General features: G+C 39.4%; 1 protein-coding gene across 1 annotated transcript in view; it reads left to right on the plus strand.

Annotated features, from left to right (window-relative positions):
- The window catches only part of LOC108572105 (pikachurin), a 272858-nt gene that overhangs the window by 232657 nt on the left and 15323 nt on the right, over positions 1-24878 (plus strand). Inside the window, exons 7-8 of the mRNA XM_017934297.1 lie at positions 9255-9441; positions 23089-23228. Of these exons, the coding sequence (XP_017789786.1) occupies positions 9255-9441; positions 23089-23228 (327 nt within the window). The remainder of the gene's footprint in view (positions 1-9254; positions 9442-23088; positions 23229-24878) is intronic.

A 24878-nucleotide genomic window follows, 5' to 3' on the forward strand; every position in this document is an offset into this window, starting at 1 on the left:
AGTACAACAGGAATTTTTTTTTATATGTATAATTGCTTCTGTAAATATTTAAAACGATAGAACATCGCTGATAATTCATAATCTTGTAATGTTTGTTATAAACCACCCGCTAATTCCCTTATTCACTCAGAATTACTCGAAAATGGCCACTGAATTCCCCTGTAACCTTCGAATTCCCACGGATCCATCGAATGCATCGCTGCCCTTAAATTCCTCTGGGTCCATCAAATCCTCCAGAACCCTTGAATTCCCTTAGAACCTTACGAATCACTTGGGAAGCTCGAATTCCCCTCCCAAACCCTTTCCTGCAATTCAATTTCCAGTTTCACTTCGCAGATTTATTTCCTAATTTCCTCCAGTTCGAAGTGCAACGAAAGCAACAAAGAAAATCTACAACAGCAAATAAACGAAACAGGGAGCAATCGCAGTTTTCACTGTAGCTTTCTTTCCGTAGCGAAAGAATAGTTGCTCTTAAACAATTAACATACCTGAAGCTCCGGTAAATTCGTGGAAGTTTGAACGGCGGCAAAGAGAGTGGTATTTTCCGAAGTTGCCTTTAAATCTGTTGAAAGTTAAAACCGACCGGAAGCTGCTTGTTTAAGCATTCCATCGGGGGCTTAGCTACAAGCGGCAGTAATATTTTTATTTTTCACTGTTGACTGAATAATACAAGCGTAAGCTGCTCGGAACACAAAGCACGTTTCTTGGGCATCTAATTTTCTCGACTTTGTAACGGGTCAGAGAATAACTAGTACTCTTCGCAGCTGCTTTAATTTCTTCCCCTTCGTTTTTTCTTTCTTTTTGGTAAATTCTAACTAGACAATAGCACAACACGGCGTGAAATAGAACAAAGAAGGGAAACAAGGTTGTAAAAGAGAGTCCTACTTGGAACCGCGAGTCTGAACATTCGACGATAATAATTTCATATTTCGTTTCAGTGCGCTTCGAAACACGTTTCTCCCCCTTTGTTCGGTCTCGAAATAATCATCAGGTCGATCTTTGTTACTCTTCTATTTAATTCTGTTCCATTTATTTCCATCTGGTCTGTTCGTTTATTGTACTACGCCTATTCCGTTTCTGTTTCTCTTGGCCCGCATTCGCTGGAAAATCTGCATCATTTCGCGTGCGATAACTGGGGAACAAAACGAATCGCAGGCGATAGGTTATAACAGAAATTGCTTCGAGGAACTTGAAATTCGTGTACGCGTAAATCACGTAATTCTATACCATTACGGTATCTCCGCATTCTGGAAATATTATAATTATGACGGTTATTAATTCTCGTTTCTCATGTTCAGAGAAATTTTAATGATCTGCTGTGCTCTTTTCCATTGAGAAAACTTCGCTTATTATCGGTATCGCCGGCCTTTCCAATGGGATCGCATTTTCTATCAGATATTTCACTCTCGTATCTCGTTCGAAGAAATTTTTTTCAATATTGTATTGATTCTTTCTGTCGAACAAACTAGAATTCTCTATCCCTAATGTACATTTAAAAAAATAATTCAAATCTTATATAGTACACAGACAATAATTAAAGAATTAATTGCAGAATAATTAAAAATTTAGGAATTCATTTTATGCCTTTGAAAATTCTTTTGCACCGATGAATGCTCAATTTCCCAACGATAATGGCACGACAATTAAGTGAAACAAGTTTCTTCATTTTTTGCTCCACCCGAAATTTCGACTTTTCGCCGCTGCTTGGAACGTCGCGGTTCGCAGCCCTTCAATTATAATCTAGGCGTCAAAGGGTTACACTCGGCGGGCTTCCATCCGCACGAAATGCACACCGATCCCACAGTGCAAGAAAAAACCATCGGAGACAATGGCAAACGGAAACATCATCGCACACTAACAGAAACAACACTCGTGACGGAACAAATTCAAAACACTACAGCATTGCGGGTACCGCGTTTCCATGTACCTCATTCACTTCGTTCCGACGAGAAGAGACGCTGCTAATCCCCGCCGACGAAAAACGCAACTCCGAGGGACGGACAAAGGAGAAAAAGTGCACAAAGCGCGATACATCCGTCGTTTCGTCGCTGAGGGAGCGAGATTCATTAAAAAGTAAGTCGGTTTGTCCCCGTTTTTTTCTCGCAACGTCACACGAAGCCCACCTTAAAAGTCTCGAAGTCGGTGGAAATTGGCCGCTCCTCGTTCTTTCGAGCCGGATCAAACCGTTGTTCGAATCACGATCGTCGAATTCACGGTGAAAGAAGGAAAAGAGACGACAGGAAGACTCGATTGTATCGCCTCGCCACACTTTTTAGGTGGCTACAAACGACAGATTATCCAGCGTTCGAACGGCCTCGATCCTGTTCCCACCAGAGGTTTCAGCGTGAACACGCCTCGCGGTGTGCCGCGTGAAAAATGGGTCGCGCGGCGGGGATCAAGCCGAAAGAAATAAATTGCACGTCGTTCCCTCCGGGGAACCCTCCCTGAACCTCCGATGGTGGAATTCTCGGAACGAGGGGGAAAATAGAGGCGGATCGGGGCTAAGATGACGATTTCCTGCTGGACAGAGGGTGGTAATTTTCGCGCGATAGACGATACGTGACGAAATTGAATATCAGGGGAAATGGCGGAATAGTTGACATTAGACGGAAATGTCAGCGATATGAGGCAAAAGATAGATAGCAGGGTGTAAGAGCAAAATTTGTTCGTGGGTCACAGCGTCGATTTGTAAGAATTGAATGATTTTTATTAATATTCCTGTTAATTTAATGACAATAATTTTCACGTCATGGACGATACGTGGCGAAATTGAATATCAGGGGAAATGGCGAAATAGTTGACATTAGATGGAAAAGTCAGAGATATGAGGCAAAAGATAGATAGCAAGGTTTAAGAGAAAAATTTGTTCCTGGATCACTGCTTCGATTTTTAATGATCAAATAATTTCTATTAACCCTTTGCGGTCGTATTTAGCTCAGGCAACGAACACTGATAATGTAATGCAAGATTATCGTTTGTATTATTTTTCTATTATTTTACTTCGTCATTTTTACTATTTCTTATTTACTTTTTTCTACTTTACGTATGTTTAACACAATAACACGTGGTTTCATTTTATACAAATTTCTCCATGGTGTGATATAAGTGCTTCGGTGGCCGAGAGCAGACATACGACCGCAAAGGGTTAATATTGGTGTTAATTTAATAATAATAATTTTCACTCCACGGACGATACATGGCGAAATTGAATATCAGGGGAAATGGCAGATTAGCTGACATCAGATGGAAATGTCAGTGATACGAGATAAAAGATAGATAGGGTATAAGAGACAAATTTTTATATAAATTTATTTGTGTGCGTCCCAGTGTCGATTCGAGACGATGAAATCATGTCTATCGCTACTCGTATTAATTTAATAGCAACAATATTTCAAAATACGACGATCCTACAAAGTTCGGTCGATTTCGTTACTCTTCGTGCGCGACAAGATTTATTCGAAAAAACCGAATTCCACGGTTCATTAGAATTCAGCAGTCGCAATTCTGCCTCCAAACGAATAATCCCACCACCGCGGTTGAATCGACGGCTCTACGTTTAATTACTAAACTTTATAATAACGCGGTCCACTGAATCCATAGTCGCAAAATGGAAAAAAAAAAATCTCGAAAATATACGTTCGCCGGCATGTTCAAAGCTTTGACGATTTTTTCCGGACAATTTTCAACAGAATTTGTACCAGAGAAAAAACACACTCGAATTGATGACGTTTCAATGAAAAATTAAGCTTACGTTGTCCAATTAACAGATGTATGTACATCAGCAGATAAAAGAGCATCCACAGGAGAGACAGCGAGAGAGAAGAGTATTTTTCGGATTTACCGCACGATGCGTCTTTTTTAACAGGCTGCCGCGACGCAAAGAGGAATCACGCGTTTCGGAAATGAATTTTGCCGCGCGCTCGAACTTTCCGCCGCCGCGCGGCGACATCAAAGGGGACCCAGATAAATTTACATTTCTGAAAAAGGGGTGTCCTTTCAACGAACAGGAGAATCTCATTTGCCCTGATACCACGAGTATTTCTCGCCGACTCGGTGTTAATCGTGGCCCGTTTCCCTTTCGTTGCACGTCAATAACCGAGATTCGCGCGGAGCTTTTATTTTCGTAATGGCTCCAACGGGTAACCCCCGCGAGATTCCTCAGAGAAACGGGGATCAAAAGGCTCGTCTCTCTCTCTCTCTCTCTCTCTCTCTGGACGAACCTATAAGTAAATGTCCCGCGAATGTCTCATGGTATACACGGAGGAGGCAAGTATCGATCTTCTCGAACTCGATACAATTACGGACTATATAGGAAGTTCAGAAGTCACGTTTCTCGTGTACGTTTTGTCACGTTTAATGGGGAAAGCTTGTTATCGAGACCCTGGCAGGCGATTAGCTGAAAGTGGAAGGTAATTTCAGCAAGCTTACGCTTTTCTGGTCCTTCATTTTCGCCTTTTTTTTTTTTTATTACTTCGAGAAGATTTCGTGTATTTTGTAGTTTTTAGAGTGTCTGACGTGGGAACAGTTATTGTTAACAACTTTGCTGTGATCAACGACTCGCAGGCATTTTCAGAAAATGAGAGAAAACGTTAAACATTGATTACATTAGTAAATGATTACTCGTGAAGTTGTGTAACAAAAATATATTTATCTAATCGATAATACTTAAACTAATTTTAAATGTAAGGCGATACGATGCGCGTGCAAAGAAGGTCTACGACAAAAGGCCTCGTGCCTTTTTCGGGGCTCCCTTAAGTAGCCCCTTTTCCCTGGAAAAGTCCCAGGAAGTGGGGGCGCGGGCCTGCATTGCCGAGGCAATACTCTTGTCCTTGAGGACGAAGAAACTCGGAAATGTTTGGAAAAACATCTCTCGATTCTTCGCCTCGAGTGCCAAGAGTCGCCAGGCCTAAGTGCGTGGCCCCTCCGTGACGGTCGCCACAGTAATTTATTTAGCAATAACATTTCGTCCTTTTTAACTTTCTTCCTGGGAGTCTCCCTCGAGTTAAATATTCGACGCTTTGGACGAGCCTCACGCGGGATAAACTGTCGAAGGGTTAAAGCAGATTTCACGTATTTCGTGGTTTTCATAAAATCTAATAGGAATTTGTTCGATACGTTTTACCCGCACAATTTTTATACCTCCCACTTTTCAGCATGATTCATGCACATAGTTTTCTATGCAGTACGTTCTCTAAATTCTGCACATTCTTTATACTCTCTAATTAGGTATTTCATATCCTTTATACTTCTTAAATTCTTCACATTCTCCACATTCCTTGTACACTATACTCTGCTTATTTCCCCTGTAATTTCTCTCTAACCTAATTACTCTCCCTTTAATTTCCGCCCGGTCTATTACTTCTAATTTCATTCGCCCTTTTTTTAACTCCGTTAATTAGGAAATTACGTTACGAGTTTCACGTTTTCTTCAGGAAATTCGCGAGCCATGCACGCTTCGTTTCAACGGTTCCTTGATAAATAGAATATCGTCAGAACTTTTTAATACTCATACACCCGAAATCTTCCTTACCTTTTTTCTCAAACGAAGAAAAAAATAATTACAGATAGTTACACATTCGGACAATTATTTAAATAATCGTACTTTCCTGTTCGTTTGGATAATTCTTCGTTTCACTTCCGGGGAATCATTAGCAGGAAGTTCTGGCAGCGGCGAGATTGAATGAAATTAAAATTCAGAAGTCAGTTACAAGTTATCAATAGCCAGGCGAGCGGTCTCGAAGAAAAATCCAAGAGAGTTCGTTTAGTTAACGTTGAAACAAGCGTTCCATTTCGTCGAGTGTACAATTTGTGCGCGCGTAGTGTTTTAATTGGAAACGGAATCATTCGCCAAACTCTCTCTCTCTCTCTTTAACCCCGCGTCAATTCGAGGAGAAATTATTTCTGCGCTACGCTGAAAAAAAAGAAAAGAAAAACGTTATCTCTTTTATTCGAAGAGAAGCAAACGAAACGATGCGGATATAAAACGAAAGGTGGATTAAACTGAAAGACGTACCCCTCTAAAACGCGATACAACGTTATAATTAGCGTTGATTTAACGGCCGGGAATATTTCATCTACGGCCGTTTACGTAATTGTGCAAATTATTCAATTACACGTCAATATACAAGGAAAGGAGCACACGTTTAATACTTCCACGAATCTTGGCCAAATTAAACGGAGAAATTAATTAACGTTCGATCGTCAACCTAACCTAACTTAACCTAAGTTCTGCATCAACGAACTCGTTGAATTTCACCTGGCGAAAGTATGTTCCTCGTTCCGGTGAAATGAATTAACGAAATTACTGGCGAAAGAGTTACCCTTGGGAAAAATAGATTTGAAAGAAATCCATCGACGATAATCCAAATAAACATTCGCGAGAAAATTCAATAATTGTGGAATTCTTTTTATCCTCGTAGAAATATCCTTTGTTTCCAAGAAATGTTCGACGTCTTACTTCCATCTCTCGTTCGATTTCTTCCTCTAAATAACTCGATCCAGTAATGAAAAGAAGAACATCCGAGATCGAAAGAAATTCAACTTGCCTCGAATTCTCGTTCGAGCAAAAGTACACAATCTCTCCTTCCATAATTAAAGGAAAAACTCGAAAAAAAATAGAAGAACCCCCGGAGAGTCGTTTGAAGAAACCTTGTTGAAAGTGGCGAAAGTTCCCTTATCGATGAAAAAGTGTTTCCAGTTCGATCAAAATTATTTTCCTTCCCGATCGGCAACAGTCGAAAGGTCTCGTCGTAAGTTCCCCGACGAACGGAGAAACCTTTTAGAGAGGGGCCAGATGATTCCTAGCAAGCTGTGGCCCCCTTGCACAGCACGCTAAAACTTTCGAGACTTTTGTAAGTGCATTAACTTGAAGACTGCACGTATGTACGTACACGTCAACCCCTCAACTTTTCCATAGGGTATGTTTCATACGTACACACCGTTGCATACAGGGTGGCCCACTAATTCTCTCCGTCTGAAGTCATTTTTTGAAAGATGGACGCGTAGAAAAAATCTGCAAGTCAATTTTGTGGTGGTCAAATTAAGTAGAGTAGCGAATTCTGAGTGTAAAAGTACTGAAGTACATTTCTGAAATATTCCACTTTGCCAGAATCAGAATTTTGGTTTATCCGTATTTTGAATTTGGATGTGTAATTTATATAGACGAAGTTAAACGAAAATCGAGAAATATTTCAGGAGAAAACTTAGCAAGAATGTTATAATTTTTAATATATTATTTTTTTAAATTGACTTTACTCAAATTCGAGGTTTGAAAATACAAATTTCACCACTTTAACTACCCCTAAGGGCGATCTTCACGCCTACAATATGGACGATTTCTAATAAAAAAAAAATACATGTCGAATATTTTTTGAGGAACTATCGCATACCAAAATTTCGTCAAAATCGGTGGTGATCATCTTGAGATGTTCCACTTTTATACTCAGAATTCGCCATTCTATCTACATTCCACTACAAACAGTTGGACATTCTGTTAAGAAAAAAAAGGATCCTGAGGAAGCGTACACCTAACGTTTGTAAGTAACGTTTCCGCTTAATTCTCGAGGATACCGTAATTAGCGAGGATATTTCTGGTGCACCGAGTTGGCGAGACACCCGGTATGCAATTTATACGCGCGCACATAGGGAGTCTGGGGAAACGGGAATACAAGAAACTCTCGTCGCTACACTCAGACGCCACGTAGGCAAATATGGGCCACCTTGGATGCATAATCCGCGTAAATTGCTGCCATCTCCAAGTGCATTGCAGCAGCGTGTCGATGGCTGCGCGACGTTCTCACCCCCTATTTCGACGGCTACGTTGCGGCAACGTGCTTATTTTTGGTGTGCCACCACCGAGTGCCATTTTGCCGAAGCGACTCATGGAGTGGGAGAGATTTGTGAATACGAATGGACCGATTGTGCATGCTGCAAGTGGGTTAAGGTGGCTGGATACGAGTGTTTGTGTACTTGCCGGCTTAAATTTCTCAAGTTTGCAAGATTTGCTTGGAAGAAGAGTAAAAATCTTCTCTTTTGGAAGAAAGAGACACATTAGTTCATGGAGAAAAAGTAATTCTATGGAGAAAATATGTTTCTTTGGACAAGGTAAATTTGTTTCGAAAAAATCATCGCTGAGAATGTGCAAATAGTGTTTTTAGTTTGGACACCAATTCGTTGGAAAAGCTAGAGAATTAGCTAAACTTTTTTCTAAGATAATTAAAATTCGTTAGATTTGATAGTAATCTACAAAAATTCACTTTCTTCGAGATTTAATTTCACAAAGGGTAGTTGTCGAAATTTCGATCGTTGCAAGATGCACACGAGGTACGACAAATCAATTCCGTTCGTTATATCAGACACACGATTTACCAAGAAGACGTAACTTGCATGGAAGATGAATTTAACCGAGTGAAGTGTAACTGCGAAACTCTGCGAGTTATTACAAAGTTGAATGCCTCGCCCCATCAATATTAACACGCGCCTCGCGCTGTGCCAACCGAATTCCTTCGTAATTACTTGTTCTGGAAATAATTTCCTCGCCGCAATACGCAAGTACGCGATTCCTCGAAACTACCTCTGTATCGCGGCGAATAGTGCACAAATGTACATATTTTCATCGATATAATCGTGCAGTAGCTCGTCAAATTGTTTAAATACCTTTAGAATCGACGATTCAGATGATTAGTATTCTCTATGCAAACGAGTCCATGAAGATTTCAGTTATCATTTTTCAGCTATAATTCTCGTACCTTTCAATTCTCCATTTCTCATTCTAACTCGTGAAGCTTCGATACTTAACTTTGAATTCAAAATTATCGACCACTCGAAATTCTACATTCCCCCTAAAAGATTTTCTATTCTTCCCAAAAATAATCTCCCCAGACAACCACCGTGGCTCCAATTAGCAGAGTAATTTCATTATAAATCCGCATTTCCTAATACACAATCACCGAACACTCCAGCTTCCAGATCCCCCTAACGATTTTCTATTCTTCCCAAAAGAACCTCCCAATCCTCCACGAAATAATCTGCTCTGAAACCCGCCGTGGCTCCAATTAACCGAAAAATTTCGGGGTAAAAATTCGCGGGATATCACGAGGCTACCCGGGTAGAAAGAGATAGCGAAAAAAAGAAAGAAGAGATACGCAGGAACATATAGAAATGAGCGTGTGGATAAAGGCGTCGGTGAAAGTGGGCGAATTATACAAGGGCTTTCTACGGCTGCGTGAACCATGCTGTTCTGGATTTGATTGCAGGGCTTGTTTGCGAGGATTACCTTCCGCGAGCCGTTGTTCGTCGGCGGCCCCGGAAACACAACTGGCCTCGAGCGACTTCCGGTGAGGACCGGATTTAAGGGCTGCATCCGGCATCTGGAAGCCAATGAACACCGGTATCGTTTCCCCCTCGCGCCACAGGGAGACGCGGCGAATGGTTTCGACGTCGGTGAGTACAACTTACTAATTAAACGACCAGTACCCACCTACCACTTCTGCATCTCTTTTCGGAACATCACCCTCTGTTCTTTCCTGCTCCACTTCGTTCTACCGTGAAACGTTCGTGTTCGGAACTAGTTTCGCGGATGATATTTCTGGGACAACGACGCAACGCGGCGGCGAGAAGTTCTCGGGCAAATTCGAAGGGAGGAAGTAGAACTGGGATAAATGTTTCGTGTACTCTTGTTGAATAATGCTGCCGATGTTTCTTAATCTTCCACGTTCCACTTTCACGTTTGTTTAAATCATTAAGTGGAGATACTTTTGTTTGATTAATTGTTTTATCTTTGATGCATACTTAATTGCAATTCTTGTGAGAACAGAGTTCTACTGTTGAAGGGTTGCAAAGCGTAATTCAGTTTTCAGTAGGAGATCTGTTGTACTTAACAGGAAGGTGGTGTATTTATGATAGAGAAGAAATGTAGAAATGAGTATTTTGAGCATTCCTTGGTACAAAATAATTTCTTCTTCTTAACTCTTCACAGTTGAGTGAAGAATCCTTCAGTATCAACTGATACAGTCAGAAATTTCGCCTAAATATCTAAAAAAATCTCACAATCTCTTATCCTGTGCATTTCGATCGTTACATTGACTCAATTACTTCCTCACAGAAGTGCGTTCTTCAGTCAATCTTCTTTCGAAGACTTAACACAGCATCTTCGACGCGTCTGCTCCCCGACAGGCCAATTTTTCACACTCGAACGCTTCACACACCCAATCTAACACGCAAAGCAATCAGTCAAAGCGTGGCGTCGATTAAAGTTCCCGCGTTTTCTTATCTCGGTAGACCGGAAACGGGCCGAGACCGGGTCTATCGACTGCCAAATCTCCATTGAACCTGTTCAAAGAGATACGTATAATCCCTCGGAGCGTAACCTCTCGGGAGATAGCTTTTAAGAGCGTGCACGGTTTTCTGTGCGGACGATAGACGATCCCGACCACTCCCTCGTGCGCGTCTCTATTCTCGCACAGAATGCACAATGCATCAAAGAAGCACATTCCCCGTACCGATGAATTTTTTCGTCCTCGCGGGCTGCTGTCGTTGAAAAATCGAGGAAACGGACAGCGAGGGCGGCAAATGATGTCAAAGCAAATCGTCCGCGTTCTCTCTCCCCGTTCGTTTCGAAAATATTTTTCTGGAGACAAGTATTCTCTTCTTATGCTTGACGAAACGAATTATTTTCACCAGCCTTTGTTCCTGACAAGTTCGTGGAGAAGAATGCGATTTAGAGTCGAAAATTGAATCTTAATAATATATTTTTTTAAATAATCAATCAAAAATTCGTCATTAATTTGAAACGGAGTTTTTTACATTTCTCTGCCTTTGTCGTATATTTACAATTGTAGAAGAATCCTGTTTGTCGCAGTTTTGTGTATAATGGATGAACGAACTCTTAGGAAAACTGTATTTTTTTCAATTTTGACTAGTAAATTAATTATACTATCGTATTTTAATTTTTATTGGTGAAATAGGTGTCGTTTCGTTTGGAAAATGTCGCGTTCGGAGGGAAAGTGAATTCTAGAAAGTAAGAGCGTACATGCGGTGGAGCGTGTGAAATATAAGTGCAATAACGTGAGATTACTTTAGCATATTGACTCGTGGTAAATCGCAATACCAGTCGACAATAATCGCGACGATAAAATACCGTGGTCCATAATTAGGCGTTTCAGAGTTACATTTTGTTTGGGCGGAGGAAGCTGTGCTGTATCGACTGCTCGAATTAACTCCTATATCTGTGTTCACAACAGGTGTCACATGAATTTAGTTAGGAAATCCTCCAACGTTCGCTCTATACGATCTCTCGATTTACCGAAAAATGTCTTCTGGCACAAGTTTTTCCTTTACCTTTAACGAAGTACTAATTCACAACCCCTGAAAATACGAAATAAAGAAATTCAATCTGCAGACTTGTTAAAAATTAATTTAAAGTTCCACATCACAATGTTCTGTGAAATTTTCAGAATGTGAGATCATTCTTTTTTTTGTTTTACCATTTAAAAAATTTTTCTGGAGTGCTAGGATCACTCTAATGTCAACAGAAAATAAATTAGAACAATTCCAACACTCTACAAAAAGAAACAAATTTTTCGACTGGAAGTTGTTAATGTTATTAATATTTTAAAAATTATTTCGTGTCGATAAATGCTCAAAATGCTCGTTTCTACGACAATAATTGAAAATAGGTCTCTTGGTTTTTCGCTTCTCCTGAACATGTTACTTTCTCGTTCTTGATTATAGATCTAGACTATCGATCGAACTCTTCAATTGTAAACCGATCAAATAGCTAGAGTAACGTGTAATTCGACATAGACGATTTTGAACAACGGAACATACAGTATGATCTCGATTTTGTGTTGGGCATCTAATGATTACAAGTTTCACGTGAACCCGCAAATTCGACGGCATCGAATTCCAAGGAATAAAATTGCCGGATTTCAAATATTTCGCTAATTTGAAATTAAACTCAAATTTAAATATTATACTTCACCGTAGAAATGTAATAAATATTTAAAAAAAAACACACCTCGATATTCCTTCAAATATTTAGCGAACCTGAAATTAAACGTGTTTACTTTTACATGAAATTTAAAATGAGAGAAAAATTAAATTTCACCGTAGATATAAATGTAAAAAACAAACACTAATATTTTATCCTCCGCAATTCCACGAAATTGAAACTATCAATATTCGAAGCGACGAAAATCCTTCATTAATAAAAGAACACATGCAAACCTGAACAATGTACTCATCCTCGACACTTTTCTACACTTTCACATTCTAAAAGATTCTAAATGTGGAAAAAGACACTAATGTTCCATCATCACAATCATCCAAAATCCATACAATCCTCCGCAATTCCACGAAATTGAAACTGTCGATATTCGAAGCGGCGAAAGTCCTGTATTAATAAAAGAACACATGCAAGCTTGAACAACGTTACATTCTCCTCTCGTTTCGCTAAATCACATTCTCTCGCCCGGCAAAATACGAGGCAACGGCGAAGTCACCGGAAATACCTCCGGTTCGACATCTCGAGGCGGCTGAAAAATTCACTGCCGCCTCGAAACTGGACGGCCATCGAACGAACGAACACCCGAATTCCTTCGTTCTTTCGCGGCCATTGATTAACGTAACACCCACGGAGGTTGGGATCGGTGGGAATTCGTTAAATGAAATTCTGCGCGGGTGTACGTTTTCCGTAATTAGTTAACGATCAAATTCGGGACAAGCGGTTCGCAGCCGGTGTCTCGATGCGAATCGAGGGCCAGCGTTAATTATCAAGTGTTAATCAATTACCCGATGATCGTTGAACGGGGGTATCGAGATTCCTTCGGCAAACAAGCTGAATGGCCTGTCATCCTGCGAGCGTTTTTACTCCTCGACGGTTCAGGTAAAATGAACCCCCCGGAAAGTCCATCGTCAAAGGGAAGAGTAATTATTATACACGCTCGTTATGGACAGTCACCGCGTGGTGAATTCGGTTCTCGAGGATTTACAGCGAATTTAGTTAGATATCAGTGGTTCTAAAACTGGGTGCCGCGAAATTTTGAATAGTTTATATGTAAAAAGCCAAATTTATACTTTATAATAACTTGTTTTGTATGTTTTTGTGCTATTTGGAAGTAAACTAACTTGCTTTAAATAACTTTTACTTTTTCCAAATACGTCTCATCCTTCATACCTTTACTAACTGTAAAAAGCAAAAAAATAGTAATAATAATAATAGGGGTGCCGTGAATTTTGTTTAATGATGTCAGTGTGCCGCCAGACAAAAAAGTTTGAGAACCACTAAGATAGTAACAAAGGATCGATTGAAGAAAATGTTTGTTTCTTTGAATTTTTTTTTTAAGTAGAAAATGAATGAGAAATTTATTGTGGAACACTTACGCAGTGTAATTTTGGAACGAGCTATCCACATAAGAATTGAAAAATTAGGTTTAGTCCTGTGTTAATCTAATGAATTTTTTCCCCAGTTCAATTTTTGGCGGTGTAAACTATTTATTTGAAATTTAGCAACAGCAAGAATCACAGCATTGTGAAATTGAAGTTTGTGATCAGAATAAAAATTAGAGCGTTGGGTTTGTCAGATCCCGAAAGAATAATTCTGGATTAATTGAGTATTCATCATTTTTTTTGTAAATGAACAAATATACCGATATTTCCACCGGTTCCTTAAAAATTCAAATCTCCTAATACAACATTGAAACAGTTCTACAAAAATGGTCGATGTCGCGTACGTCGAAGAGCGAAGAAGTATTTGCTATCCGAGGTACTCCGCGGAAATTATTCAGTCTACAGCGCTCGCAGCGAACGCATCTCGAGCTGAAGGGTTTAATAAAAATTGTAATAAAGGCACGGCACAGGGTATAAATGTTTAAACATAGACGTGGGTAAGAATTAATGTGTGACATTCGTCATTTCCAAGAAAATTTACCTCTCAGACCACCGTGGTAGCAAGTTTCACGGCGGTAGAATTGCACGAAGGTAAAAAAGAATCCCCGTGAAAATTGAGGTAGAACGAACTTCCTTATCCACACTCGTTACGAAAGAAAAATCGAGTTTTAGGGAAGAGAGAGAGAGAGAGAGAGAGAGAGAGAGAGGTCTTCTGTGTGGAAAAATTCTGAAGAAATTCCACCCCGTACGTTCTGAATAATCATGAGAAATACAATTCCCCTCGTTCCTACACCGAAACCTGCGAGAATTATAAAGTACAGGCGAACGTGTGAAAAATAAAATAACCAATCTACAAACACTCCGTTCGACTACAAAATACCTGTGTGTAACGCGAGATTGCAAAGAAGGAAAGAAGTTTTTCGCTGGATAAGCTGGTTTTTCGCGGTCGGTTAATCGAATTACTTGTTCGATATAAGAACGAGATATAATTCGAGGGAAGAAATCGCGGTGGTAAAAGGAAACTGAGGGAACGTGACTCGCGTGGACTGTGCAATAATGGATGAACCAAAGGCGATTTTTAAACCTGTTCCGAAAGGTGAAAGAACCGAGATCATTCGTGGAGAAGCAACGAAAATTTCCCAATTTACCAACCGTGTCTCGTGTTTTTTTCATCTACTTCCCTCGGCCTCTCTCTCTTTTTCTCGTTCCCCCAACGCCTCTATCGCGTCAACAGAAACGAAATTTCCTATGCATTAGTAAGTATAGGCGAATGAAGTAGACTTTGGAAGTTCGAAGCGTAGACGCGATACGTTATCGACTCGAGTACCTGAAACACGCGTGAAATTTTAAACGGACGGAAGCGGCTAACAGGGCAAAAGTAGCTCGTAGTTTCATTCTGAAACTTCTGCACTTCTTCTGCGACCGGTTTCGATTTTTCCGGTAGCAAAAAGGTTCGGGGAACGATTGCTTTTTATCGCTGTTTATCGCGTTAGTTTGCTTTAATTTGGAAAATTGTGTAGACAGAGGAAAGTGTCACAAGCGGAAGCTGTGAAATTTTGTTAGGAGTGCGAGAAGAAAATTAGTAATGAAATTTAGTTCGGACTGTGTTATTCAGATTGAAAATTTGTTATTTATGAATCCGCCGTTTCACGTGCAACGGGGTAATTTTAAAAGAGGAATTGAATTAAAAATGACGGATAAACGAGGATGGAATATTTATCTGCGAAAATGTAAATTTCGCATTGGAACGTTCCTTTTATTGAGGCGGCGTCTTCTTTGCTGGAGCAACTGTTACGTATTCATCGGGCAACTCGTTGTCCGGCTCCTTTGACGAACAAATTCACCTCGAACTGCAATTTTTCGAATGTATACCTTTTACCGTTTTCCCTCATATCGCGTCATTGATCTCGAATCAGCGAGCTTCTTCGAACAATTCCTCTTGCTTCTCTCTCTCTCTCTCTCTCTCTCTCTCTCTCTCTCTCTCCCCGCATTCTGACTCGTTTCAGGAAATTCTAGGATGTGGAAGTTCCGAGATGTTATTAAGCAGAGTTGTGCAAGAGATAAAAGATTTGTCAGGAAAGGAAAAGTAACCCGGATCTCGCGAAGGATCCTTCGTGGATATCGACTTGACTGGATCTGGGTAGAATTGCGTACCAGTATTTACCCGGATCAGACGGTGGGTAAGTGGTAAAAGGGAAGAATGACTGAAGTCTAACGAGAAAATAGGTCATCCATATTAATGAGCTGGAAGAAGATTTTTCTTTAGTTGACATTTTTTCAAATGTCAACCTCCTTCTGGGTTAACATGTGGATTATCGGTGATTGCTGATCTGAACATTTGGGGATCTAGAAAGAAGTATGACAAGATAGACTATCTACGTTAAAAAACAAAGAGAACTATAATATTATTTGGAGCATCGTTGAATTGCTGTTCTTTATTGTAAATAGTTGTCCTTTAACCTTTTCGTGACTGTACTATTTTTTTTAATGTTTCATTTATTTACCAATCATTGCTTCTGTGATGAATACTAAACTGACATGGATTTTCGTTTGTGTATTTAAGTAGGCCACACGTGTCTCACTTGTAACAAGGCAAACTATTCGATTTATCAATGCAGAAACGTCCTTTAACCCTTTCGTGACAGAACTATTTTTTTCAAGAATTTTTCATTTATTTACCAATCATCGCTAAATCGAGATGAATTTTTGTTAGTATACATATACATAGTGTCCCACTAGTAACGAAAGGGTTAATAAACCAGGAATACGTGTGTCCCATTTTATTTAAATAAATCCAAGGAAGAAGTGCCTAACGATATTATCGAATATATCATTTATAGATCTAAAATAAAACGGGATAGAAAATTCCAGCATGAATAATTTACGAAGGAAAACTTCCCTCCAATTTCAACCAATTTAAATCTACGGAGAATCGCCTATCAAAAATGAATTCATCCGAAATGAGAAGTGACAGAATATCGAAGTAGATCCAAATTTTACACTTCCTCAGCCGCAGCCGCGTCTCCACCGTTCCCACTATCCATAGTTACGAATCATCGTGCATTCACCGGTTAACAAGAGCGGAAACTTCGACTTCGACTTCGACTTCTAACCTAACCTAACCTAACCTAACCTAACCGTTCCCACTATCCATAGTTACGAATCATCGTGCATTCACCGGTTAACAAGAGCGGAAACTTCGACTTCGACTTCGACTTCGACTTCGACTTCGACTTCGACTTCGACTTCGACTTCGACTTCGACTTCTTCTTCTTCTTCTTCTTCTTCTTCTTCTTCTTCTTCTTCTTCTTCTTCTTCTTCTTCTTCTTCTTCTTCTTCTTCTTCTTCTTCTTCTTCTTCTTCTTCTTCTTCTTCTTCTTCTTCTTCTTCTTCTTCTTCTTCTTCTTCTTCTTCTTCTTCTTCTTCTTCTTCTTCTTCTTCTTCTTCTTCTTCTTCTTCTTCTTCTTCTTCTTCTTCTTCTTCTTCTTCTTCTTCTTCTTCTTCTTCTTCTTCTTCTTCTTCTTCTTCTTCTTCTTCTTCTTCTTCTTCTTCTTCTTCTTCTTCTTCTTCTTCTTCTTCTTCTTCTTCTTCTTCTTCTTCTTCTTCTTCTTCTTCTTCTTCTTCTTCTTCTTCTTCTTCTTCTTCTTCTTCTTCTTCTTCTTCTTCTTCTTCTTCTTCTTCTTCTTCTTCTTCTTCTTCTTCTTCTTCTTCTTCTTCTTCTTCTTCTTCTTCTTCTTCTTCTTCTTCTTCTTCTTCTTCTTCTTCTTCTTCTTCTTCTTCTTCTTCTTCTTCTTCTTCTTCTTCTTCTTCTTCTTCTTCTTCTTCTTCTTCTTCTTCTTCTTCTTCTTCTTCTTCTTCTTCTTCTTCTTCTTCTTCTTCTTCTTCTTCTTCTTCTTCTTCTTCTTCTTCTTCTTCTTCTTCTTCTTCTTCTTCTTCTTCTTCTTCTTCTTCTTCTTCTTCTTCTTCTTCTTCTTCTTCTTCTTCTTCTTCTTCTTCTTCTTCTTCTTCTTCTTCTTCTTCTTCTTCTTCTTCTTCTTCTTCTTCTTCTTCTTCTTCTTCTTCTTCTTCTTCTTCTTCTTCTTCTTCTTCTTCTTCTTCTTCTTCTTCTTCTTCTTCTTCTTCTTCTTCTTCTTCTTCTTCTTCTTCTTCTTCTTCTTCTTCTTCTTCTTCTTCTTCTTCTTCTTCTTCTTCTTCTTCTTCTTCTTCTTCTTCTTCTTCTTCTTCTTCTTCTTCTTCTTCTTCTTCTTCTTCTTCTTCTTCTTCTTCTTCTTCTTCTTCTTCTTCTTCTTCTTCTTCTTCTTCTTCTTCTTCTTCTTCTTCTTCTTCTTCTTCTTCTTCTTCTTCTTCTTCTTCTTCTTCTTCTTCTTCTTCTTCTTCTTCTTCTTCTTCTTCTTCTTCTTCTTCTTCTTCTTCTTCTTCTTCTTCTTCTTCTTCTTCTTCTTCTTCTTCTTCTTCTTCTTCTTCTTCTTCTTCTTCTTCTTCTTCTTCTTCTTCTTCTTCTTCTTCTTCTTCTTCTTCTTCTTCTTCTTCTTCTTCTTCTTCTTCTTCTTCTTCTTCTTCTTCTTCTTCTTCTTCTTCTTCTTCTTCTTCTTCTTCTTCTTCTTCTTCTTCTTCTTCTTCTTCTTCTTCTTCTTCTTCTTCTTCTTCTTCTTCTTCTTCTTCTTCTTCTTCTTCTTCTTCTTCTTCTTCTTCTTCTTCTTCTTCTTCTTCTTCTTCTTCTTCTTCTTCTTCTTCTTCTTCTTCTTCTTCTTCTTCTTCTTCTTCTTCTTCTTCTTCTTCTTCTTCTTCTTCTTCTTCTTCTTCTTCTTCTTCTTCTTCTTCTTCTTCTTCTTCTTCTTCTTCTTCTTCTTCTTCTTCTTCTTCTTCTTCTTCTTCTTCTTCTTCTTCTTCTTCTTCTTCTTCTTCTTCTTCTTCTTCTTCTTCTTCTTCTTCTTCTTCTTCTTCTTCTTCTTCTTCTTCTTCTTCTTCTTCTTCTTCTTCTTCTTCTTCTTCTTCTTCTTCTTCTTCTTCTTCTTCTTCTTCTTCTTCTTCTTCTTCTTCTTCTTCTTCTTCTTCTTCTTCTTCTTCTTCTTCTTCTTCTTCTTCTTCTTCTTCTTCTTCTTCTTCTTCTTCTTCTTCTTCTTCTTCTTCTTCTTCTTCTTCTTCTTCTTCTTCTTCTTCTTCTTCTTCTTCTTCTTCTTCTTCTTCTTCTTCTTCTTCTTCTTCTTCTTCTTCTTCTTCTTCTTCTTCTTCTTCTTCTTCTTCTTCTTCTTCTTCTTCTTCTTCTTCTTCTTCTTCTTCTTCTTCTTCTTCTTCTTCTTCTTCTTCTTCTTCTTCTTCTTCTTCTTCTTCTTCTTCTTCTTCTTCTTCTTCTTCTTCTTCTTCTTCTTCTTCTTCTTCTTCTTCTTCTTCTTCTTCTTCTTCTTCTTCTTCTTCTTCTTCTTCTTCTTCTTCTTCTTCTTCTTCTTCTTCTTCTTCTTCTTCTTCTTCTTCTTCTTCTTCTTCTTCTTCTTCTTCTTCTTCTTCTTCTTCTTCTTCTTCTTCTTCTTCTTCTTCTTCTTCTTCTTCTTCTTCTTCTTCTTCTTCTTCTTCTTCTTCTTCTTCTTCTTCTTCTTCTTCTTCTTCTTCTTCTTCTTCTTCTTCTTCTTCTTCTTCTTCTTCTTCTTCTTCTTCTTCTTCTTCTTCTTCTTCTTCTTCTTCTTCTTCTTCTTCTTCTTCTTCTTCTTCTTCTTCTTCTTCTTCTTCTTCTTCTTCTTCTTCTTCTTCTTCTTCTTCTTCTTCTTCTTCTTCTTCTTCTTCTTCTTCTTCTTCTTCTTCTTCTTCTTCTTCTTCTTCTTCTTCTTCTTCTTCTTCTTCTTCTTCTTCTTCTTCTTCTTCTTCTTCTTCTTCTTCTTCTTCTTCTTCTTCTTCTTCTTCTTCTTCTTCTTCTTCTTCTTCTTCTTCTTCTTCTTCTTCTTCTTCTTCTTCTTCTTCTTCTTCTTCTTCTTCTTCTTCTTCTTCTTCTTCTTCTTCTTCTTCTTCTTCTTCTTCTTCTTCTTCTTCTTCTTCTTCTTCTTCTTCTTCTTCTTCTTCTTCTTCTTCTTCTTCTTCTTCTTCTTCTTCTTCTTCTTCTTCTTCTTCTTCTTCTTCTTCTTCTTCTTCTTCTTCTTCTTCTTCTTCTTCTTCTTCTTCTTCTTCTTCTTCTTCTTCTTCTTCTTCTTCTTCTTCTTCTTCTTCTTCTTCTTCTTCTTCTTCTTCTTCTTCTTCTTCTTCTTCTTCTTCTTCTTCTTCTTCTTCTTCTTCTTCTTCTTCTTCTTCTTCTTCTTCTTCTTCTTCTTCTTCTTCTTCTTCTTCTTCTTCTTCTTCTTCTTCTTCTTCTTCTTCTTCTTCTTCTTCTTCTTCTTCTTCTTCTTCTTCTTCTTCTTCTTCTTCTTCTTCTTCTTCTTCTTCTTCTTCTTCTTCTTCTTCTTCTTCTTCTTCTTCTTCTTCTTCTTCTTCTTCTTCTTCTTCTTCTTCTTCTTCTTCTTCTTCTTCTTCTTCTTCTTCTTCTTCTTCTTCTTCTTCTTCTTCTTCTTCTTCTTCTTCTTCTTCTTCTTCTTCTTCTTCTTCTTCTTCTTCTTCTTCTTCTTCTTCTTCTTCTTCTTCTTCTTCTTCTTCTTCTTCTTCTTCTTCTTCTTCTTCTTCTTCTTCTTCTTCTTCTTCTTCTTCTTCTTCTTCTTCTTCTTCTTCTTCTTCTTCTTCTTCTTCTTCTTCTTCTTCTTCTTCTTCTTCTTCTTCTTCTTCTTCTTCTTCTTCTTCTTCTTCTTCTTCTTCTTCTTCTTCTTCTTCTTCTTCTTCTTCTTCTTCTTCTTCTTCTTCTTCTTCTTCTTCTTCTTCTTCTTCTTCTTCTTCTTCTTCTTCTTCTTCTTCTTCTTCTTCTTCTTCTTCTTCTTCTTCTTCTTCTTCTTCTTCTTCTTCTTCTTCTTCTTCTTCTTCTTCTTCTTCTTCTTCTTCTTCTTCTTCTTCTTCTTCTTCTTCTTCTTCTTCTTCTTCTTCTTCTTCTTCTTCTTCTTCTTCTTCTTCTTCTTCTTCTTCTTCTTCTTCTTCTTCTTCTTCTTCTTCTTCTTCTTCTTCTTCTTCTTCTTCTTCTTCTTCTTCTTCTTCTTCTTCTTCTTCTTCTTCTTCTTCTTCTTCTTCTTCTTCTTCTTCTTCTTCTTCTTCTTCTTCTTCTTCTTCTTCTTCTTCTTCTTCTTCTTCTTCTTCTTCTTCTTCTTCTTCTTCTTCTTCTTCTTCTTCTTCTTCTTCTTCTTCTTCTTCTTCTTCTTCTTCTTCTTCTTCTTCTTCTTCTTCTTCTTCTTCTTCTTCTTCTTCTTCTTCTTCTTCGGGGGGGGATTCGCTGCTACGCGGCCAAGTGCAAAAGCGGAAGTAGCCTTCGGAACACGTTACGAAAAGCCCGAATTGAAGAGAACTGCTCACGCTCGCGAACAGAAACTTAACTTTAATTTCCGCGGAATCGAGTTATTTCGAAAGTAATCGTTTCCGTGCCGTTGCATCCGGCGCGACGTCTCATCTTCTCGTCTCGAATACGTGGAAACCGAACCAGATATGTGGCTTCCGGACTTCTTCTACCTTTTTTTTTTTTTGCAGATTACGCCAGCGACATTGAGAAAGATCGCCGAAACGAGTTTCGTAATTTTCCCTTTTCGACCTCTTGCCTGCTTTCGGCTCTTTTAAACCTGTGCGTACTTACTGTACTTTTACAGCTTCGTTTCCCACCGTTACTTCGCCGCTTTTTCTTTGATGTCTGACGAACGAAGATACGGCTCCATGTGAAGTTTCTTTTGATAGAATCGGATGCAAATGTTGGGGAATGATTGGAATTGAAATATTCTCTCCTGGGATTGGATGGTTTACTGAGATAAGGGGATGATTAGTTATACGGGGGTTTTCTGTTCACTTTTCGGCTGTTTTCAAGTAGGAGCTTAAAAAACGCATTTCTATCAGGAAGTTCCGAAATATCTTCATTTTTAAGCAATCAGTTAAAGAAAAATCGAGATAACGTTTATCTGTATTGGTGAACTGTAAAGGAATTTTAGAAGGTTTCATGAATCCCAGTAAAGAATTTAGAAGTAAGAAGGTTAAATTAAATGCAGAATAAATTAAATTATTTGACAGAAGTACGTACGCCCTTTTGGTTATCAGGGTATAATTAAATTTTGTTTGATGTTTTGTAAATCCTATTTAAAGTCTGAATTTAATATTGCAAGAATATTTGTAGGTAAAGAGTAAGGTGTTTATTTGAACTATTTTCTTTCTGTTCTATTCTCTATCAGAAACACAGCAGGGTCCCAACTGACCCTATTCGTGCACATCTAGCGAAATAAGTTTCAATTTAAGCTAACGATTTAAAGCACGAACGAACGAAGGAACGGACAATGTTCAATATTTCTACAACTCCCGTCCAATTCTCCCGGCAAAGCAACTTATTCATTTCCAAACTGCGTCACGCGACGTCGATGGGGGGGTAAAAAAATGCAACAAACCCTTTCGCGAGGAAATCGTGCCACAGGCATCGAGCACGTCGTCAATTTTTCGCCGTTTCGACGATCGAAAAATCGACAAGCGTCGCATCGATTTTTCAACAGGCTCGGGTTCGGTCGAGCCGCAACCCCGGGCTCGTCCCTCGGTAGGGACAAAAAGTGGCGGAAAAAAGAGAAAGACAAGGTGGGAAAAAAAGAACCACCGCCCTTTTCGTTCGTCAGAAATTTCCGATAGAGTCGAACGAGCACAGCGGAAGATAATTTCGCAGACATCTCGCCAGTTTCCGGTGCTTACCGCCGGAGAACATGGTCAGTGAACAAGCGAGAGAGGAAGAGGAGAGAAAAAGCTAGATAGGTGAGCGAGAGAGAGAAAGACGAGAGGGAGAGAAAGAGAAAGAGATAGAGCTAGAAGGACGGAAAAGAAGAGTAGTAGAGATAGAGCGAGTGAGAGAGGGAGGGACAGGAGAGGTAGAGCAAAGAGGAGAGAAAAAGCTAGATAGGTGAGCGAGAGAGAGAAAGACGAGAGGGAGAGATAGGGAGAGAAAGAGATAGAGCTAGAGGGACGGAAAAGAAGAGTAGTAGAGATAGAGCGAGTGAGAGAGGGAGGGACAGGAGAGGTAGAGCAAGTAAAAAAGAGAAAAAGAATGAGTGGTAGAGCGAAAGAGAAAAAAGGGTGTGAGAAGGGAGAGATAGAGCAAAAAAGAAAGAGGGAGAGATAGAGCAAGAAAGAGAAAAATAGGGAGAGATAGATCTAGAGAGACAGAAAAGAAGAGTAGAATAGATAGAGCGAGTGAGAGAGAGGGGAAGGAAAGGTAGAGCAAGCAAAAAAGAGGGAGAGATAGAGCAGGAAAGAGAAAAATAGGGAGAGATAGAGCTAGAGAGACAGAAAAGAAGAGTAGTAGAAATAGAGCGAGTGAGAAAGAGAGGAAAAAAAAAACGAAAGAGGAACAGATAGAGCTAGGTAGACAGAAAATAAGAAAGAGAGGGAGAAAACGAAAACTGTCGTATTTTCGTCAAATATTTACACCGACGATACCATCAACGAATGCTACACCGGGCTAAGGACTGATATTTTTCGGCCGGGTAATACGCGAACAGCCGCCAGTCACGTCGGTTTTATCGAAGATTTTTCGCGAAACGAGATTTCCGGGTGCCGATGTGTCGTCGCCGTTTGACGCACTCGATCGTGCGGCACATTGATCCGACTGATTTATTGTCGTTGCAGAGGAGTGCACGGCGGACAGATGCAGCAAGGTTCCCTGTTCCCATGGCGGGAAATGCTTGACTACCGGAGGCGACACAGCCGTCTGCCTCTGCCCCCTCGGATACACCGGCGATCTCTGCGAAACCAGGGTGGATTTGCAGGTAAATATATCCTACGGTGTAATGAACTCGAACAAGATTTATAGCAGGGTCTGGAGTTTTCGTGGACCACGGTGAGTATCGTTACGACGGACAGAGAAGTTTTGAGGGAATAGAGCGATCGATGTTCCGATGTTCCACTTACAAGAACTATCATGTGCCACTGAAAATATGGAGAAATATTTTGCACGATAAATTTATTAAATACAGTGTGTAAGAGATGTTTCCAGACCCAGAAAATTCCCTGGGGTATGAAAAAAAAAAAAATATATTGACAACCATGCTAGGTAACTTTCAGCATCTGCTATGAAAAATCCTTAATCAAGTATACTTACTAATTCAAATATAGCATTTATTTAAAAAAAATTAAATGACTGCATTATTCAATTTTTAAAAAAAATGTCAATCCATAAATCAAAGGTTTTTTGCTATCTGGGTGGAAAACTTTTGTCACACACTGTATATAAAGGTACATGTTATCTCGTGTAAAAGAAGAATCAGAACATGTAGGTGAAGAGCGATTAAATTCACCGAGGACAATGGTTCGTGGCGTTCGAAAAATTTCACGAGCGCTGGCAGGATCTAGACCATTCCTGACGACGCTTATGGTTTGAGACACGACGCGACGCGAGGCGTCGCGTCGTTGCCCTGCTCTCCTTTCTCGCGAGTAAAAGCTACGACCCAATGATAAGAAGATCCCACGGGCCTGTACAGGAAAGTGACCCTGTATTATGCGAGAGAGCAGCAACTCGATAGATCCCGCGAGGAAAAGCATTTTCTCGCGACGTGGAAAGGATCGTTCGCTTTGCTTATCGTCGCTCCTTCGATGTGACAAATGGCCCCACTGAAATCTTGCCTCCGTTTTTCTCGCGGTAATAAAGGAATCGCACCGTCGACGAGCCACGATGTTTGCTGCTCCAGAGAATTTTCTATTATCCTATTTCTGTCCCTGATAACGTCCACCGGGGTGTTTTTAATTTGCCAAGGAGAACGTGAATTTCTCAACCATCGATTCTCTCGTGAAACTGAAACGTCAAATATAGAAAATATTGGACATTCGGAAATTAATCGAATTACTAAATTCACCACTTTTCCTCCTATGCAAATATTATGAAATTTGTGAAATAAGCGAATGAAGTTACATTTAATACTAACTTCACAAATTGATTAAATTACCTGGTATTAAAATTTTTATAAAATAAGCACTCAGAACCTAAATGCAGAGTTAAGTCCGGAAACGTTGATTGACTGTCGAAATTGGCGTTTCGATTTTTCAAGAATGTCCAGAACGGGGGGTGTCGGGAAATATCAAACGCAGAACGAGAGTAATAACACGGGGTGAAATTACAATGTTACGAATTTCGATGGAAACTAGTTTTCCCCGGCGCGATTTCGATGTCAAAGCCACGAACGATTAACTATTACGCGACTTGAAATACTCCTCCTCCCCTCCCCTCTGTAACGTTCGCCGATTAATTAAATCTTGACCAGGCTCGAGAGTTCGCCGTAAACTTTACGTTTAAACCTTTATCGCGGCGCGAACGTGCGGTTACGGCGCCGCGGCGAGCTTTTGAAGTCGCCGCCGATAGCGTTCTACCTCGGAAAATTCCATTGGACTCGTCGACGATGTGTATTGTACGGAATTAAAGGAAA

This window comes from Habropoda laboriosa, unplaced genomic scaffold (assembly GCF_001263275.1).
Source record: "Habropoda laboriosa isolate 0110345459 unplaced genomic scaffold, ASM126327v1 scaffold110, whole genome shotgun sequence".
Classification (NCBI taxonomy): Eukaryota; Metazoa; Arthropoda; class Insecta; order Hymenoptera; family Apidae; genus Habropoda; species Habropoda laboriosa.